The 20122-nt window shown below is 40.9% G+C and overlaps 1 protein-coding gene across 1 annotated transcript in view; it reads left to right on the forward strand.

The window, feature by feature from the left end:
* The window catches only part of LDLRAD3 (low density lipoprotein receptor class A domain containing 3), a 124533-nt gene that overhangs the window by 99361 nt on the left and 5050 nt on the right, over positions 1 to 20122 (forward strand). The window contains exon 5 of the mRNA XM_035116202.3: positions 18040 to 18385. Within this exon, the coding sequence (XP_034972093.1) occupies positions 18040 to 18385 (346 nt within the window). The remainder of the gene's footprint in view (positions 1 to 18039; positions 18386 to 20122) is intronic.

Genomic DNA, 20122 nt, shown 5'->3' on the forward strand with positions numbered 1-20122 from the left:
AATCAGGAAGAGGTGCTCTGGTCCTGGGTGTATATGAAAGCCATCACTCTCACAGAGTTTAAAAGAGCAAGTTGTTCACTAAGACTTACACTTGCTGCTCCCCTCTCCCAGTGCCCTCTTGTCAAAACAAGAACTGGACCTATCAAGCAGGCTAACAAAGCCCTGTCTAGGGCCTGCGATTTTTGCAATATGATGCTGATGTAGTCTAATTTCCCTTATAAGTTGCAAGTTCCCTGGTAACAGTTAAAGTAGCCCTTTATTATGTGCATTGCCTTTATTATTATTTTAGGGAAGTTTTTAATGACTGGTGTTTTAATGTATTTTTAATCTTTTGTTGGAAGCCGCCCAGAGTGGCTGGGGAAACCCTGTCAGATGGGTCGGGTAGAAACAACAAATTATTACTATTAGTATTATTATTTCATAATACAGTGCTGGTTTTGACAATTTTGAAAAAGAAAAGTTTCTTAAGTGGTTCACCAGCATGCCCCCTGCGGGCCCCCTGAACAATTTTAAAGTGGCGTGAAGGGGGACAAAGTTGGAGAACTACTGGCATAAATGTTTGAGTTAACATAATCTTATGAAGACTTGAGCTCCAAAACATTGCTGAAGAAAAATAATGACTCAAAGGTCATTATTCAAAATATAGAAGCTGCACACTGTGATGTCCCAAACATCAAGGCCAGCAGCAGGTTTGAGGAGCCCATGCATCAATTGCCCCTTGCCCTCTACCCCAGTAAATTTAGCAAGCAATGGAAACCACGAGGGGGAACTGACATTTTCAAAACACTTTCACTAAGTCAATTTCATTGCCTACAGACAGCCACCCAATCTTAAACAACTCCTCACCCACAATAATACAACCACCAGACTTAACATGGACACTGGTACCAGAGCCTGCAATAAACCCAGATGCCAACTTTGCTGCCACATACACCCGGACAACATCATTACTGGCCCCAACAACATCCAACATACCATCTCAGGACTATTTAATTGCTCATCTTCTAACATTGTGTATGCCATCAAATGCCAACGGTGCCCTTCAGCTCTCTATATTGGACAAACAGGCCAAACCCTACGCCAAAGGATAAATGGACATAAATCTGACATCAGGAACCATAAGACTGAAAAACCAGTAGGAGAACACTTCAATCTCCCAGGACATTCTATACAAGATCTCAAAGCAGCTGTTTTATTACAGAGAAATTTCAGGAACAGACTGGAAAGAGAAGTTGCTGAATTGGAAATCATTACCAAGCTTAAAACCATGGAAGCACCTGGGATGAATAGAGACATCGGATTCTTATCTCATTATGCATGATCAAGCTCTCTTTAGCACCTCAGCCCAGGACTAATTGCAGCCATCAGCAGCCATTAACAGCCATCTCCAGGTTTACCACTCCCATCAGCCCACCACCCATTCCCACCCACCCCCACCACCCTCTGTATATATATAGGGTCTGACACTTCTGTTTCTAGTGTATCTGAAGAAGTGTGCATGCACACGAAAGCTCATACCAAAATATAAACTTAGTTGGTCTTTAAGGTGCTACTGAAGGAATTTTTTTATTTTGCTTCGACTCAGACCAACACGGCTACCTACCTGTAACTCAATTAGCTGGTGGCACTCAGGGTAGTAATGTGAAACAAAGCTCCAGTGAGGCTTCATCACCTGCCATCTAAATTTCACCATAATGCCTCTGGGCCCTGCTACTCTAGGCTCAGAGCATTCTGGGAATATGAAGATGGTGGGTGACTTCATCCCTGCCTAGTGCTTGACTTGTAAAAAAGGAAAAAGAGATGCCAGCAACCAGTGTCAGCTCCAGTAGACTTCCTGAGGCCCACGAAGCCTGGCATTTGTACCATTGTGCCAAGTGCCGCAGCTGAGCCTGCCAAGCACACACAGATTTTTATTACCATATGTTATGAATTGTTGAGCAAATAAGGAGCCCCAGAGATGTCTTCCATTTCTGTCAGTTCTGTGTGCTTGGAAACGAAAGGCTTGGGTCCTAATTCACACTCACAAAACAGGGCATTCCCTCTATGATCCCCATGGCTCATGCAAGTTTGGAGACCCTTGTGAATGGTGTGGGATCGAGTGAAGGATGCAAATTGGGGAGTTGCAAGAAGCCCCACCCCCACACTTGCATAAAGAGAAGAGTAACTTAGGATGTAATCTTAAAAGAGCCGATTCACAGAAGAATTTTATGGGTGGCTCTGTGCTGTGAATATGTACCTCATTTTATATTTATAACTTTTCCCAAGCTGTTCTTGGTAATGTATCTATTTGCATTGCATTTAGAAACTTTATTTAAGATGAGGAATCAGTGTTTGCTTGGTACATTAAGAATCCCATTTGTTTCCCCTGTCATGGCATTCTGTTTGGGCGACCACTCTGGTTGTTAAAGGACTTGAAACATGGTTGTAGCTGGACTTTATGGTACTCAGGGATACTAATGGCATTGGAGGTGTATTCCCAACCGAACAATTTTACTGCATCAGGTTTGTTTTATGTGGCTTGCCAGCACAGGTCAGTGTCAGTATGGCTCTTGCTGATGAAAAAATACAAAGCAACTAGAAACCTATCTTTCATTGCTGGTGAAGGAGTATGCAGCCTTGTACTGTTAAAACGGAAAGGGGTCAAACCATCGCAAGAAGTGTTGAAATTTTGGGAGGTTGGATAGTTACAATGGAATGGTCTTGGGGGTAGGGTGCATATTTTTATTCTTATTTATTTATTCTTATTACTTTGTCAAAAAATATTTAAAAAGAGAAGAAGTATGCAGCCTTCTGAATTTCATGCACCATACATGCATTTTAAACATCTGCCAAGCCTGATAAAATCTTCCTCCATCTTACAAATGATTTGGTGGTAATGGTACAGCTTCCTTATCTTTCTTTTTGTAAACTCCAAAGGTTAAAAATACAACCAAAAGCCAAAGATCCTGACAATGGTTTTCCTTTTGAGTTTCAGCCTCTCGCACCACATCCTATACTTCCCCAGAGGGAAGATCAAGGTAATTTCAAGCCATGTCAGTCAAGCAGTAGAGCGCTGTAGGAATTTCAACAAGAGGGCCAGCGACAGCATGACTTACTATTTTACGGGGAGCAATGTTGAAGTTTACAACAAAGCACGTGTCTTATTATTGCAAGTAATTAGAGAGTATATTGGCGTTCACTGTTTTCTGGTGTAAACAGTTGTGTATGACTTGGGCAGGAGAGGAGGCACCTAATTTCAAATAAGCATGAAAGGACAAAGTGCAAAATTAACTAACTTGCAATTAATTTCAGTAGTAATTATGCAAAAAATTCCAGGCATGTGTAGAAGACAAGGAGTATGGCATAATTAGTTGTGGGATTTTTTTTCCTACTGTAATTACAGTGATGAATATGCATGAGGCAGCTTGGGAAGGCAAGCACAGCAAGCAATTCTATTTAATTAAACTTTTAGCTGCCTTAGCTATAGAAGCTGCCTTTTTTTTTGTTTTAATCCCCGCAAAACTATTAGAAAATTTCCAGGAAAATAAGCTGTATGCAGGATATGGAAATAACATTTCATGTTCCATTTTTCACAAGCAGAGTTCTTTGGAGCATATAGCATTGCCTGTGCCCTTGGTAGCTATTGTACTTTTATACACTGAGTGTTTAATGTTTTTAATGTAAAGCTCTCTCAAAATCAGGTAAACTTAACGTTTGTGGCGTTTAAAAACCAAAGTGTCAACTTTTTTGTGCTTGTGAAATACAGCTGAGAGTCTTCTGATATCAACAATGCAGCATTAAAAGATATGCCAGCATGGTTGGCCAGTTGTCCTACACCAGAAGGAACCCTTAATTATATTTTTTAAAATCAGTCTGTGGAAACTGTATCCGAAGTCCTATGTGATTTATATATCAGGAAAGTGCTGGTGAGCCTAGTTTCAGGGATGTAAGTAATGAAATTGCTCAAATCTTAATGGATTGGGGATACGTATTCCCTGCCTTTCTGTTCTTTCTATCCAGATCTGAATTTCAGCTCAAAAGTTGTTGCATGTACATTTTAAGTTAGGAAAAGCAGACCTCTGGAGCAAGAGGGTGACAGTTAATAGGTAGTACTTACTACTACAAGTGTCACCAGTTTATATTCCCAACTCTGCATAACTAAACCATTGCAGTGATGGGTTTGGGTGCTCTTGGAGTGCTTCAAGAAATCTGTGTTAAAGAACCTTGCAAATGACTTACTCCAGTACACACTAGTATAGATTTGTGTGTGGTGAAGATATGGGCACATGCTCTCTTTATGATGTTTCAGATAACTACAGCTCAGTGGTGAATATCTCTTTTCTGGACAAGGTAATAGGCAAGCTTAGTGGCTGGTTAGTAAGCAAATTATCTAGAACCATTTCAGTCTGACATAGTATTGGCTTGTTCTTGCTGCTCAGGAGGAGCCCCGTTCAATCAGAACAAAGGCCCATCTAGTCCAGCATTCCATTTTCATAGTGACCAACCAGATACCAATGGAAAGCCGGAAAGCAGGACATGAGTGGAACAGCACTTGTCTTCTCCAGCAACTGGTATTCAGGGGCATGCGGACTCCAGTACTGGACCTAGTACACAGCTATTGTGACTAGTAGCCATTGATAGCCTTGTTCTGCACAAATTTGTCTAACCCCCTTATAAATGCAGCCAAGTTGTTGACTATCCCTACATCCTGGGGCAATGTGCTCTGTGAGGAGGTGCTTCTTTTTCTCTCCTCTGAATCTCACACCATTCAGGTGCTTTAGATGGGTTTTCCGACTCTTGAGCATAGTTGACCATATTTTCAGGGCAGCACTAGGAGACATGCTCAGAGTTCATATTAGTCAATGACTATTCCGAGCCAGGAAACCAGTGCATACTGAGAATGCATCATAGTGAAAGGTTAGTTCCTACCGGACCGCCTCCTCTGGTATGCCCCACAGAGGACCTTCTGGTTGCAAACAACAGCACTCTGAAGATCCCACGCCCCAGGGAAATTCGACTGGCCTCGACCAGAGCCAGGGCCTTTTTGGCCGTGGACCTGGCCTGGTGGAACGCTCTCCCACAAGAGACTAGGGCCCTGTGGGATTTGACATCTTTCCACAGGGGCTGCAAGACGGAGCTGTTCCACCAGGTCTTTGGCCTATTTTCCTTTGTATAAGAACAAGCATGAAGGAGGCCTCCCAGCCCGTTCACAGGTGCTTATATGACCAGTTAAAACAGTTGGTCCTGGCAACTATTAACCGCTCTCAATCTTAACCTTATAACTGCCATTTGTCCAGATTTTAATTTGTCTGAATTAATTTTAAGATGTATTTTAATTAATTGATGCCTGTTTTTTATGTATACTGTGTTATTTATATGATGTTAGCCACTCTGAGCCCAGCTCCGGCCGGGGAGGGCGGGGTACAAATAATTATAATTATTATTATTAGCTAATTGTGGTGCAGAAACTTGCATTGATTAATCTGTCAATCTCATTAACTAAATTCTGCAATCTTAATAAAATTGTAATATTTTTGTACAGTTCTCGATATTTCTCCTTTAGTTGCTCATGCACTGATTGCACATTCATATTTGCAGCATCTCTTTACCATACCCACTTTTCCTTTAGATAAAATGCCTCAAACTGGACACTGTACTATAAATGTGGTATTACAAGGTTTCATAAAAGAGAGAACATGTTTTTCTTAGGCTTTAATAATACACCATAGTTACGAGGCAGAATCCTATTAAGTTTCTTGGTATTAATTCTACACACTGAACCTGAAGCAAGAATGTGCCAGAGTGAAGGTTTAGGTTTTCTCCTCTTGTGTGTTAATAATTCCTAACCTTTTAAACTGGATTTAGCAGTGAATTCGAAACATAAGAAGGCTGCAAACGTATACTTTAGAACACACCACACCAATTATTCCTACTAGGCATTTTTCTCTAGTTTAAATAGGACTTGAATGAATCTCCTGCCCAAGTTACCACTGAAATGGTCAGAGAGCATGGCACATTTGCCACAACACTTATCAGTAGGTTTGCACCTGCTCTATGTAAGATTTACTATCATGTTGAATATATTAGTCATACTGCTTTTTAATATAATGTTTTTCTCCATATTCTTGATTAGGCCCATATAACATGTGGCCCACAAAGCCAAACACAGCCCATTAAGGGCTCAGTAAATCATGACTGATATAGCCCCATTATAGTTAGTGTTCAGAATGGGTGAGTGACTGGTTGTTCATATCTGTTGTAGTTTTGAACCTGTTTTTATTAACAAAACAACTGAAAGCTTGCCATACTGAATCAAAGTTCCATCCACTCTGTCGAGCATTTTGTCTTCAATGGTATCCAGTTAATTTCATGGCCAAAAGGGAAACCCATTTTCCTGCAAGTGGACAAGTTTGATATGGTCACTTCAATCATGCATTTGTTGTCAGGAATAGTTTTTTAAATGGGAACGGGGTGTGGGGAGGAGAAAAATTTAAAAAAGAAACTTCCTGCCTAGTGAAGCAGTTTTCTCCTTTTTTGTAATTAAAGCAATCTTTTGCTTAATTTATTTCTGCAAAAACTTGCTGAAGTGAGACTGAATCTTTATGCAATGTGTACATCAAATGGGGAATAAGGAGCTTGGATAGAGTCCCAGGGATTGTAATATCTTGATTTACTGCCAGACATGCTTCACTGAATCAATCTACAAAAGAAATCCAAGTTAACTTTGCACATCGTTTCAAAAGGCAAGTATTTTTATGTGCTTGTGATTTGCTTGTAAAGTTTTAGAATTTATAGAACTGCCAATTGTGTATAAGTGGTCTAATGAAATCACCTCTGAGATGAGATAATACTTATGTCAAGCACTTGGTGTATTGTATTCCTTTACCGTTTAAATGGAAGACATTATGAACTTGACCTAACACTGGGTCCTCTTTCTTGTGACAAGATGGATAGAAACATGAGTCCTTTTTCTGTTATGTCATTTGTATGTTTAGCTAGCAAAATGAGAATCTATTAGAGAAAATTGTCTTTGCTATCAGTATATAATTAATTATACTCGCACGCACACACATATACCCAGTGGCATGTTAATGGCCTTACTACTCTGCCAGTAGCCAGAAATTCACAATGCATTCATGCTGATAGAGGAATATTTGGAGTATCTACTCTTTGCATTTGTCAGTGGGATGTGACAGCTTTTCAGGTGCTCGGGTGAATTTGCTAATCTATCTAGTAGCATCCATTCAGGAAGCGGGGTGGGGGGATGACTAATGCTTGAATGGAAATGTCTTATCTTTCATTAATTCAATGTATGATTAATAAATGGGAATGGATCTGCTGTTGACTGGGTTAGGCCAACCTTAGCCACCTACCCCTTTCCCATAACAAAGATTGAGCAAGTTTCACTACAAGAGAGTATTGGTCAGATGGCACGGGTTGCTGGCAGGGTTTGAAAGTGATTGATTTGTTGCATGCACTGGTCGGAATGGAGGCAGATTGCAGCACTTAAAGATGGTGGCAACATCTAGAAGGATTCTAAACCAAGTCATTGGCTTGAAAGCATTTCTAATACTTAGCCAGCTACTGCTACAGTACTGTTTCAATCTGTTTGCAGACAACAACAACAACAAAAAACAAAAAAAAGCAACAGACACATGGAAGAAATGCTTTTGAATTTTACACATAATCCCTAAAACATGCTTGTATGAATTTCTCTCCTTGAGTTTTTGCTTTTGTATTATTTTCTATGCATTTCACCCAAAAATACACATCTGTGTATGCTTTCTCCCATAAAATAGGTATTTTTGTAAATATTTTTCAAATGACACTGTATCATAACATTCAGAGTAGAAGGCAGTCCAACTGATAACTGCATTCTGATCCATGTATAAATCCAAGAACTTCACATTTAGGTTGGGTTGCTTTTCATTGTAGACCAACAAAATTCTCCTTCCTGCCTACTTCTGACACTAGAAAAAAGAGAAATGTATAATAGTGGCCTTAGCTGGTAGATATGAAAACAAAGGAAGTAATACATTAGATTATTATTAGATGCCGTTCTGGATTATATATACTTATCAAAATAAATAAATAAATCTGTGCAAGAGAATACAGTTAATATAAGCAGTATAATGAGAATGATTGGAAGTTATAGATTTTAATTTGTTAGTCGATTATAATATGTCGTCTGTTTCATGTTATTTTTATTTCATTTGTTTTTTATTGTATTGTTTTTCTTTTGTATGATTTGTTATTTGTGTATATATGTTTGTATGGGAAATTAATAAAGATTTATTTAAAAAAGAAAGAAAACAAAGGAAGTACACTTGTTACCAACCATTTAAATCAAATCAGTGAGAGTCACCAGCATCACCTGTGCTTGCAACAAATTCAAATGGAAGAAGTGCACTCAGTAGTTAGCCAATCCATTTCCATAGAGGCACAACAAAGTGCAGTTTGAATTCTCTTCTATCCGCTTTATGGCTTTTTATTTTGTATCACCATCAATACTTTCTATGGATTTGATTTTTTTCTACTTCCCCTCTCCTCTTTTCTTTTTCTAGGAGAAATATAGATAATGTGGCTACGCCAGTATTAATTTGGGCATTACTGATACGTATTCATTTGCATGTCCTTGTGTTTGAAATAATCCATAAATACAAAATAGTGTACATGGGAACACTATGTGAAGAATAAAACTCACCTGCATAGAGAAGGAAATGCATAACCATTTGTTTGTGCTTGGTGAACATGGAACCTCAGCTGTGCTTCAGGTTATTTTTAAACTTTTAAATCTCCATTATGGCCAAAGTAATATTTGCTACTCCCTGAGATTATCTGGAGGATTTAGGGCTAGTCAGCGTTGCCCTTATTGCTCTTCTGTCCCCTGGTTATTGTGTAAGATGTTTGATGAACTTCCTCCCTTGACTAGTGATATGTGATACCTATGAGCATGTACCTAAAGTTGGCAAACAGTTTTGACTTCACAACCTGTATTGTTGTTGTTTAGTCATTTAGTCGTGTTCGACTCTTCGTACCCCATGGACCAGAGCACGCCAGGCACTCCTGTCTTCCACTGCCTCCCGCAGTTTGGTCAGACTCATGTTGGTAGCTTCGAGAACACTGTCCAACCATCTCATCCTCTGTCGTCCCAACCTGTATATTGGGGCCTAATTCATGAGTTCGCGAATGACAGGGTGGGTGCAACTTCTTAGGTAAAGGAGTTGCTGCTTTAGGGTAACTGTAGAATCTCCCCTTTTGGATGGTAGCTGAACTGGAGAGGGACAAGGGCAAGGATGCAGTGTGGGCTACTTCCAGCCTTGCAGCATTGGGAAGTGAGTCTTTGTACAACTCTTGTTTGTGGGAGCTATGTAGATAATAAATAGTATAGGCTACTAATGATTAGATGTTGGAGATAATGTCTGAACATGCTCTCCATCACCTAATGGGTATTTTTCTTTCAGCTTTCTGGATTGATTTTTCTGCCTTGGTCAAAGGGTCCTGCATATTCTAAATCTTCTGGACACTATCTTTCAGAGAATTAAACCATATGGACATCTCTTCTCTTGAGCATTTATTTAGAGCAACTGTGTGTTCATTAAAATAACATGGATTACATAGATGTAACAGGATTACATAGATGTTGTGCTAGCAGTTTTTCAGACTGCCACTTCCTGAAAATAAAATTTTTGAATGACTGCACTACATTTAAAAGTGGATTAAAATACACTTTACAGTATATCTAAATCACGCTTAAGCTAGCAGTATCTCTTGCCAACTGCAGCTGACTCTGCAGGCTCATTAAACCCTTGGATTATAACGGAATCTTATTATCGCCCTGCTTTCCCTCCCATGCAAACCAATAGCATGCAGTATTAATGCAGTATCTTGCTATAAGTTAGTTACAGGTAGGTAGCTGTGTTGGTCTGCCATAGTCAAAACAAAATAAAAATATTCCTTCCAGTAGCACCTTAGAGACCAACTAAGTTTGTCATTGGTATGAGCTTTTGTGTGCATGCACACTTCTTCAGATACACTGAAACAGAAGTCACCAGACCCTTATATATAGTGAGAGGGTGGGGAGGGGTATTACTCAGAAGGATGGTGGGAATGGGTGAGTGGCTGATAGGTGTGGTTTTGCAATTGGTATTACAGGAAAAAGCAAGGGGTGAGATGGCTAAAAATAGCTTTATCATGTATAATAAGCTAAGAATCCAATGTCTCTATTCAGACCAGGTCTCTCCATGGTCTTAAGTTTGGTAATAAGTTGCAATTCAGCAACTTCTCTTTCCATTCTATTTCTGAATTTCTTTTGTAATAAGACAGCTACTTTGAGATCTTGTATAGAATGTCCTGGGACAGTGATGGGCAACCTTTTGAGCTTGGTGTGTCAATATTCGCCAAAAAACCGAGCATATCTCGAGTGGTGTGTCACTTCGAGAAAAAAAACCATAATTTCGTGATATTTATAGTTTAAATAACAAAAATGTATAATTGTAATATATAACTGTATTTAATAAACCAAAAAACTAATTATTTAACCAAACCAAACCAAAAAACCCTTATTTATCACAAAGTGCCCAGAGTTTTTGAGCTTTTTGGGGGGAGCTGCTAACCAAAGTTTTGGAGGTTTTTTTGTGGGGGTGCAAAAGTTGCTTTGCTTTGGGGGGGGGGAAGAGAACAGAAATAAACGACGAATAATACCTTTGCTGGAACTAACACGCAGCACCGACATACGGTAGTCTGCCAAAGCGCTTAAAAAACCAGCACAGAACGGGTTAAAAAACAAACGCTGCTACATCCAATCATAGTCTGCCAAAGTGCCAGAAAAAAACAGCACAGAAAGCGTTAAAACCCCAATCTCTGGCTACCAGCAACAGCAGAAACAAGCTCTATTGGAGACAAGCTGTAGGAGGAGTGGGAGAACAAATGGGGGGGGGGACAACAACAACAGCTCGAATGGGCTGATGGGGCATGTGCCAGCAGTGAGGGCTCGGTGTGTCACGTCTGACACGCGTGTCATAGGTTCGCCATCACTGTCCTGGGAGATTGAAGTGTTCTCCTACTGGTTTCTCTGTCTTGTGATTCTTGATGTCAAATGGACATAAATCTGACATCTGATGGACATAAATATGACATCAGGAATCACAAGACAGGAATCACAAAGCTCATACCAATGACAAACTTAGTTGGTCTCTAAGGTGCTACAGGAAGGATTTTTTTTATTTTGTTTTTGCTATAAGTTAATTTGCTATTTCTAGATAATACCAAATACGTTTTCTCTGCCTCCACTCAGTATGCTTAATGTTGGTACCAGAACTTGAAGTGGCATGCTTCCTGTTGTAGCCCAAGGATCAAACTGCATACTAGCTTGGAAAATGTGTATTTGCAAATGTGTGTTTCCTGAAGCGACACGGAACACAGGGGTGAGAATAGCATTTGGAGGGATATGCAACAGGCAGGGATTGGGGGTACTCAAGCCTTCCTATGCTCACTGATTATCTTCATTGTCTTCTTCTTCCAAGCCAGGCTTGGAACTTGACTTGGCGGAGAGGGCTGGGCTACAGGTGGGCTGAGTAGGCATTTGGCGAATTGGTGGACAGGGAACAGCTAAGCACCCATCCCTCCTGCTCACTGAATTTCTCCTAAAGGTGTTCTCCTCACCCCTTTATGAAACATGTATGAGGTTGGAAACTCTGCTAGCCCTATAAGGTGCATTTGTATCCCGGATTAAATCTGGAAAGCCCCCGCAGGTTGGTCAACTGTCAGGGTTCCTCACTGAGGAACACTTGCTTTGCAAATGAAATTGTACCAGTGGGTTGCATTTTATTAATAGAGTGTTCATTGAACTTGAAAGAACCAGGTGCAAAACCTGGAAGCCATGACATTCTCTGGGTAGCCTACATAGGAAAGACCAGTTTGCACAGTGTTGAGCTGACATCACCCTTTTGCAGCAGATGCACACATCTGGGTTGACAAGCAAGCAAGCATGGATACCTTTTTGCTGCAAGTATCAGGGTCTGGTATAGTTGTGTGAATTGTCCCAGAGGCACTGTGCTGCCCTAGCCTACCTTTTAAGGTGATAAATCATTTAAGCTTTGTAACGTGTTTTGTACATCATGGGCAGCACTTGATGTTATCAAAACCCATCCCTTTTTATAGCTCTTAAGATTAATTTTAGAACTTAGTATTCATGTGTTCTCGGCTTATTTTCTCACTTTGCTGATTATGTCCTTTTTAGTCCTTTCTTTTTCCCACATTGAAACTGGGACAGGAGAAGTGCTCTGGATAATTATCCAGCATTGTAAGAAATAAAAAGGAGAGAAGGTGAGAGGTGAAATTCTGGGTCTTCTGTCTGATGAGTCAGTGTGCAGTCGTCTTTCAGTGCTAAGCAATAGCTGAAATGAACTCTGCAGCCACCAGCCCTGTTCTTGTGTAGTGTCACAAGTTTTGTAAAGAAAAGTTCTGTGTGCTAAGGACTAAATTAACGGTTGGCAATAGATTGTGAAAAGTGTTCCTTTGACTCTGAAAACCTCACACTATATATAGCTTGGTCTTACAGGTCCCATTTTCACTTCTACCTACCAGTACTTGTTAATTGCTATGATAAAATTTAATTGCTGTGGCTTAGTTCAAAGTGAGCAGAATTTAGTTTTAATTTGGTTTCAAAGGTTTTCATGCTTCATAAAGAATTCTGTACGCTAGTTTTGGCAGTTGTGCCCGAAAAGGCAGTTTATAAATCACTTAGTAAAATAAAATAAATAATAAAAACAATTAGACAAATTTATAAGACAAATTTATGGAAGATCGAGATCTCAGTAGCCACTAGCTATGATAGCAACATGTTTTGTTTTTTCTTATTTATTTAAAATATGTCCCTATTGCCTTCTGCCAAAACTGGCCCCAGAGCAGTTTACTCGTGTAAAATGGAAAAGAGGATTCATCTCCTTTAGACAGCAGAGAGTCTTGTTCCAAAACTCTGTAGACACCTTCACTGTAGATCCCTTTCATGCATGTGCTGTGACCTTTCACTTTGAGGTCAAGTGCTCCCAGCTCCTCACTGAAGGATGCAGCTCAAGTGCCATAAAAGCATGTTGCCCAGCACAGAGGCAGGTTCTCTCTTCCTTCTCGCAGGTGAATGGCTGAAGAACTACTTTCAAAGCCAGCATAGCTTAGCCAGACTGATGAACCTGTTTAGCAGCCATTCCCAATATTCGTCTAGCCTGTCTACTATCACTGGGATGAACTGAGTTGGACTCAATTCCTCTGAGCAGTTACAATGGTGGCCGGCACCTTATGGGGGTTACAGATCTTCATGTACAAATGTAGTTTGCACCTGAATACCAGATACTGGAAACAATTATCAGGACAACCCCTGTCAGCAACCCTTCAGAGTCCAAATGGATTTTTGTGTGTGGCTGCCACTGTTCAGGTACATAAAGTAGAAAGAGACTTAAGTGCATGCATAGCTAAACTTACTTTCTGCTGGAATGCCTTGGATAACAAGAGTAGCAAATTACTACCATATATGTAGAGTAAGCACTTGTATAATATTAAAGAAAACTAAGGTGCACACATCATTCACATGGTTGGAAGAGGGGCTCAATGACACTTATGACTTGTGCATTTTACTCATTTCCCAGCATGCCAAGAGGTGAAAGCCACTCTAGGTAATGTATCTCCATGTCAATGGCTATGCTGTCACTGCTACTAATGCAAAAAAGGAAGATAGGGGACCCTACATTTACCCATCAGCTCTTAAGCAGCACTGCTTCTGAGAGGGGGATTGAGCATCTGTATCAGCAGTGAAGTACACAGAGACAAGTAAGCATGTTGGCTCCTTCCTAAGGGAGTTTTTGAGGTCAGGTTCACTTCTTCGAAATTCCACACTTTGTGGCAGTGGGAAGACACCCTGAGAGCCTCTTTCATTTCTTCTGCCAATCACTTTGCCCAGTGGCAAGCAGATTCTGACCAGGGACCTGGGGGTGAAATTAGGGCTAGCTTGATTATTTGCAATTACCAAGGTGGGGCAAACAAAATTACCCCCCTGTCCCTCACTCAGCTTGTAATGTCGGGGGTTCTCATACAGTGCATTATGCTGCACATACTCCAGTACTCTTTTCATGGAAAATATATGTCCAGTGGTGCTTTAAACGTTATCAGATGTGCAGGGCCCACAGCATTGTGCCAGAACCTCATTTTCTACAAGTTGTATCAAGGACCACAGAGACTTCTAGAAGAGAAAGGGAACAGATCAGCCATATAACCAAGCACTTTATTAAAATAATGAGCTGAGCTTTGCAACAAGAGGCTGAGCAAGGCATCCTCTCAAAAAACCCTTCTTGGATATCTGTTGCCTGCCTTAATCAGTACCTGCAACTTGTACATTCAGGACTCACAAAGAGCTTGTTTTCACCTAACTCTCAGATGAATGCAGTGCATGGAGCCTTTGGTTTATGTTTGAAGTTATTCTCACATTATTCAAACTGGATCTGGGGTGGATTTTGAGTAGAAGCTGCCTACACCCTCACCCCCCACTCACACACACCTGTCCTGAAAGATTTCCCCTTAGAACATATATATATATATATATATATATATATATATATATATATATATATATACACATGTGTATATATATATATATATATATATACACACACACACACACACACACACACACACATACATACACACACACACACACACACACACACACTTTTTACATCAGGCATCCCCAAACTTCGGCCCTCCAGATGTTTTGGACTACAATTCCCATCATCCCTGACCACTGGTCCTCTTAGCTAGGGATCATGGGAGTTGTAGGCCAAAACATCTGGAGGGCCGCAGTTTGGGGATGCCTGCTTTACATGGTATTACTGTATTATGAGGCAGCACAGAATTAAGGACTATTGGGCAGCAGAGAGCCAACCCTGAGCTCTTACCCAGCAGCTCTGAGTTCTGTACAAGCAGTGTGTGCTAACCAGCAGGCTTGGTGATTTTGCGGCTGCCACATTTTTTTTTAATCTGCTGGAATTTAAATGTGATGTCAAAGTGGTATCTTTTGTTGGGAGATGGGCAGTTACTTGTGTTCATTAAAGCTGCAGATGCCTGCTCCGATTATGTATTTCAAAAGCTTTTAGCCCTGATGAAGTGTGAAACAGCTCGGCTAAGCAAAGGCTCAGGAGAGACAAAGTAATGGCCTCTCCATTTTCCAGTGTCTTAAGAGGCCTAATACAATTGGTCCTAGACCTTTTTAATAATTTTAAGATGGTGTAATTTGTTCATGGATAATAAAATGGTCCTTTGAGTGCACCCTGTAATGTTTTCCATTACCATCCCTCTGTTCAGCCATAACTATTTGGGCCTTTTATATATACTTTTATCCTCAAAGCTTCTAGTCTGCACACTCAGCATGTTTTCTGCTAATGAGGTTTAATAGGTAAAAGTGGCATTGATGAACTATCTCTACCTAGTGCTGTTAAAATACGTAGATCCTGCTAAGAAAAGCAGAGAAGAATGGAAGCCGCATGAATCTGAGTTAATTCAGCTTGTCCACTCTCTCCGTTGTTATGAAACAGAACAAACAGTATTCTAAATCTCCCCGTGTCATCATACCTGGCTCTTCACAGAGAAATGTTCCCTTTGCATTATCAGGAAACTTAACTCAGTAGCTTCATCTGTGATGCATAAGTATTTGCAGAGAGTTATTAGAGCAGAACTAAAAAGCCATAAATTTCTCTAAAATTGTAAACTGAATATCCAGACAAAATGCTGCCTTATTTCCACCCCCCTGTCATAATGTGTTATGAGCAATCGAGCTTCCAGCCTTATTTCTGCCTCCCTGCCATAATGCGTGAGAACAGTCTGGTTTCCAGGTGTGGATCTGCCTCCCCAGGGTTGCAAAAGGGTGGTGCAAATTGGGGGTGGCTGTATTTAGTACCTGGGACAGGTGTGGCTACAAGAAGTGTTCCACCAATTCTCCATTTTTCACCCCCAACTCCAGGTATAGTGAACATCAACAGATAGCACCATATCATATGCCAATTTTTCTTCTAACTGTTGTCCTAAGATATTTAGCTTTATTGTAATAATTTTACTCCCCACTACTTTTTAAATCTTCAGCCCTGTGAAAGAAGCTGAGTTGAGATATGGTGATTTTCCAAAATCCTCCAGTGCGTTTCATAGTTGGAAGGAGGATTTGATCCCACCTATTCCTGATACATATAACATTCAGTGTGCTGGTTTTCTTATGCACAGTATACACACTGCCTGTCGTATCATCACTCACAGCTGTCTGTTCTGACAGTGCCAGTCATTGCTGAACATCATACTCAACCAGCGGGTGATCTGTCCTATCCTAATTGTTAGTGCTTATCTATCCTAGGCATGGGAGCATTCGAGCTCCAGCAGCAAAGCAGCTATTGCACTCTCTTCTGCTTCCTTGGATCACAGCATCCAGGTAGAGTTCATGCAGCTCTGCTTGCCATCGTATTGGGTCAAGCTGGTTGCTGCAAAAGATGTCTGCTTAATAGTGTGGGCAAGTGCATGGCTTAATTCCTTTTGCAAAATGTGAAAACTGATTTGCTGCTTTTTCTCAAATACTCGAGTTTCAGGGATTCAGCTGTTTCCATACCCCCGTTTCTAGAGATGTATATATGATTTAGTGGCTAGACTACTGGACAGAACTGGGAGGTATGTCCCAGGGCAAAGCTCAAGAAATGCTAGTTTGCTGGAAGTAAGTGACGATGCAGCACCCTAAAGATAGCAGCACTTGTGAATTCATCCCCCCACCCACCCTCACAGGGCCTTAGTTGTGCAGCATTAGATGGCAGTCTAAACCCCTGTTCCATTTTCTCTTTACCCTTTTCCTCTTCAAATTTAGCAGGTGGTGGTGGGAGTATAAGCAATAAGCCCAGAGGCAGCAATAGCAGAAACTGAGTTCTGCTGAGATGAGTGGTTGCCTCACATTGGTGCTTCTTTATTTTATTTTGTTTCAGGTTAAAAGAGGAGAATGTCACGATCAGGTAATCCTAAGTTCCTTAGGAAGGTTTTGACACTATATGCAGCAGGTTAAAAAAAACCAGTAATAAAATGCCACAGGGCCGTTAGTGGCTCTTATTTCACATTTTTTCAAACAGGCACACAACAGAGCAGTGTGACTTATGTGTTCCCTAACCATTTTCTCTCATTTCTTTCTTAGCTAGCAAGGCAAGCACTATTTGAATAAATGTTTGGCTTTAAATAATTGAATACATTTAAAATCTGCTATCTTTCTTGACTGGAAAATTTTTGAAGTTGCCCTGGAATGTTCAGGCTGCATTTAACAATGTAAGGAGTTGCTGTTTTGAAATTTAAAACAGAGAGGGAGTGCAAATGTTGGCTTCAGGATATTTGGGCAAAGAGCTTCGTGTTGAATTCCAGGAAACCATTTTCATCCTTTACAAAACCATAGAAACGTTTGATGTTTAATACCAGCTGATATGTTAATCATTGGTATCACGTGGCTTGTTGCTTACCAGCATCATAAAGGGCTTTAACCAAATAAATTGGTAGTCCGATTCTCCTATTGCCGCAGCACAATATTGTGCTAAGCAAAAGGTTCATTAAATATTTTATGATGGTTTCGTTTTCTTTAAGTGGTGTTGGGGTTTAGGCAAGACTTATTCTGTTTTAAGCCTTACCACATGGAAACGGGACGTGACTATTTCCATTCAGCTGTTTACTAAAAAGTTAAATCATAAGTGCTGATACAAGGCTAAATAAATCTTCTTGCCTTTCCTGTTGACTTTTCTTTCCCTCCACAGCCATGGAGCACATCTGCACAAAGCAGAAACATCTGAGGCAGGCAAAAGGAAATGTGCAATTTCAGTCAGCTGGTCTCCATTTTGGGTGCATATGTTCTTGATAAGCTCATTTTCCACACTTCCTAAAGGAGGAGGAAAACTTGGTGGGAAGCCAGCCAGTGGTACATTACCAGAGAATATAGCTAGGGAACAGAAGTGCTGCTTCTCTTCCACAGGGACTAATTTTCTCTTTCTCCTTTCCTCTCCCTTGCAGAAACTGGCAGCGACCAGAATTATGTGACCTCGGAGCCTCAGCTGATCTTCTATCCCAGCATCACCTATGCAGTCATTGGCAGCTCTGCCATTTTTGTGCTGGTAGTGGCCCTCCTCGCTTTGGTTTTGCACCACCAGCGAAAGCGCAACAACCTCATGACGCTCCCTGTGCATCGACTGCAGCACCCCGTCCTCCTCTCCCGGCTGGTTGTCCTCGACCACCCACACCAGTGCAGTGTCACCTACAATGTCAACAATGGGGTCCAATACATGTCCAACCAGGCCTACCACAGGCCACCAGACCTGGACTCCCCACCATCCTATTCTGAAGCTGTACTAGACCAAAGGTACGTGCACTAAGCATTTGTCCCAGCACTAATCCAGTATAGAATAGCTGCTTGTAAACTTTGTGGCACCATTACTTCTGTGTATCGCAGGCATGGGGAACCTTTTATCTCTGGGTGTTTCTGAATTAGAACTCCCATCTTTCGGGAGTTGCAGTTCGGCAACATCTGGAGAGCCACAGTTCCTCACATCACAGGAACCTTTTATCTCTGGGTGTTGCTGAACTAGAACTCCCATCTATCGGGAGTTGCAGTTTGGCAACATCTGGAGAGCCAAAGTTCCTCACAGCTGGCGTATAGTGCTATTTCTACAAACAATACTTCACTTTTATAGAATACAATGAGAAAGACTGTTTTCTCATAATAGTGGAGCTGTGCATTGTTGTTGTTTTAACCAAGTAAGGCACTTCTGATGGAAATGGGGAGTGCAGTTATCTTCAAAGCACTAAAAAATTTTTAAAAAATGTGCATAATGGCAGGCCATTGTTGCCAGATGTTGTGGGGGGGGAGGCAGACTCCACTTTTTCTTCCTGTTCGCCATTTTTCCTTTAAGGGGCTACACAAGCACTTTTGCACTCAGGTGGTACAGTATGGGAGTGTTCAACCTTTAAAGAATAAATAATTCAAAGCAAAATTAAACTTTCAAAAGGTTGCGCACAGGGAAGGGGGCAGGGAATTGTCATTCGCCATTAATGGCATCGCTAAGTGCCATGAGGCTCTTGATACCTTGTTCTGAAGCGCACTCACAGTCGCAATTCCCACACGTGGGAGAGGAAATTGCATTTCCCCGACACAAAATGCTTAGGTTTGTGCCCTAGGAGAATGCATCATCTCTGTATAGAAGTGCTGCCTTGAGAAAAGACACCTGGAGCCTCTGAAAGAGATGAGTACACAAAGCTCATTTATTGTGTAAGGAAGGGGGAAAGAAAGAAAGCTCACTTTGTAAAAGACTTTGCCTGTAGGATTCTGTGTTCATAGTTAATTGTGTTGACTAACAGTTAATTAGTGACTTCATGTATTTATTTTGAAATTTGCCTTGGACTTCCCAGATTTTAAAAATGTAGCCTTTGAAACTTGCTGGCATGCCTGCTGCATCATCAGACACTGATCCAATAAAAACATTATCTGCCCACAGTCTGTTGTGGGAGATATGTGGCTACAGCAGTGCTTTGTAGGAACAGGAAGCCAATGCGTTCATTTCTTGGCTTTGCTACCATGGCTTCAGTAGTGATTTTGGTGATTGGTGGCAGCAGGCAGCAGCTTTGTAATGTTGATAGATTTTCAGCATGCCTTGAACTTAGGCCAGCAGTCCAGTTCTTCTTCATTGCTGTCCTGGGGCTAGGAAGAATGGCTGGAATTATGTAGAATGAAATGTTCTGTAGCCCAATATCAGCTTGTGCATTTCATTTACCATGTTCATATAGGGGGATGGGGGATGGGAGAATGAAGGTCCTAAATACTGTATTCCTTGCCACATATATGCCAAGCATTATTCATGTTGGAGTGCTTACAAAACTACATTTATATAGGACTTGCTAGTCTCTCTTGTTATGCTACAGAGTAAGTAAGCCCAGTGCTCTTCCCCCCCCCCATTTGACAGATGGTACTTAACAGCACTTCAAAAGCTGATTCAGCCATCTGTCTTGCACCCCATTTTTCTGGCAGGTGGTCCACTTTTTAAAAGCATATTAAGTGCTGCCTGAAACATATTCAATTAAACTTTTAAATTTTCTTTTTACA

The sequence above is a fragment of the Zootoca vivipara genome, chromosome 1, assembly GCF_965207765.1.
Source record: "Zootoca vivipara chromosome 1, rZooViv2.hap1.1, whole genome shotgun sequence".
NCBI classification, from domain to species: Eukaryota; Metazoa; Chordata; class Lepidosauria; order Squamata; family Lacertidae; genus Zootoca; species Zootoca vivipara.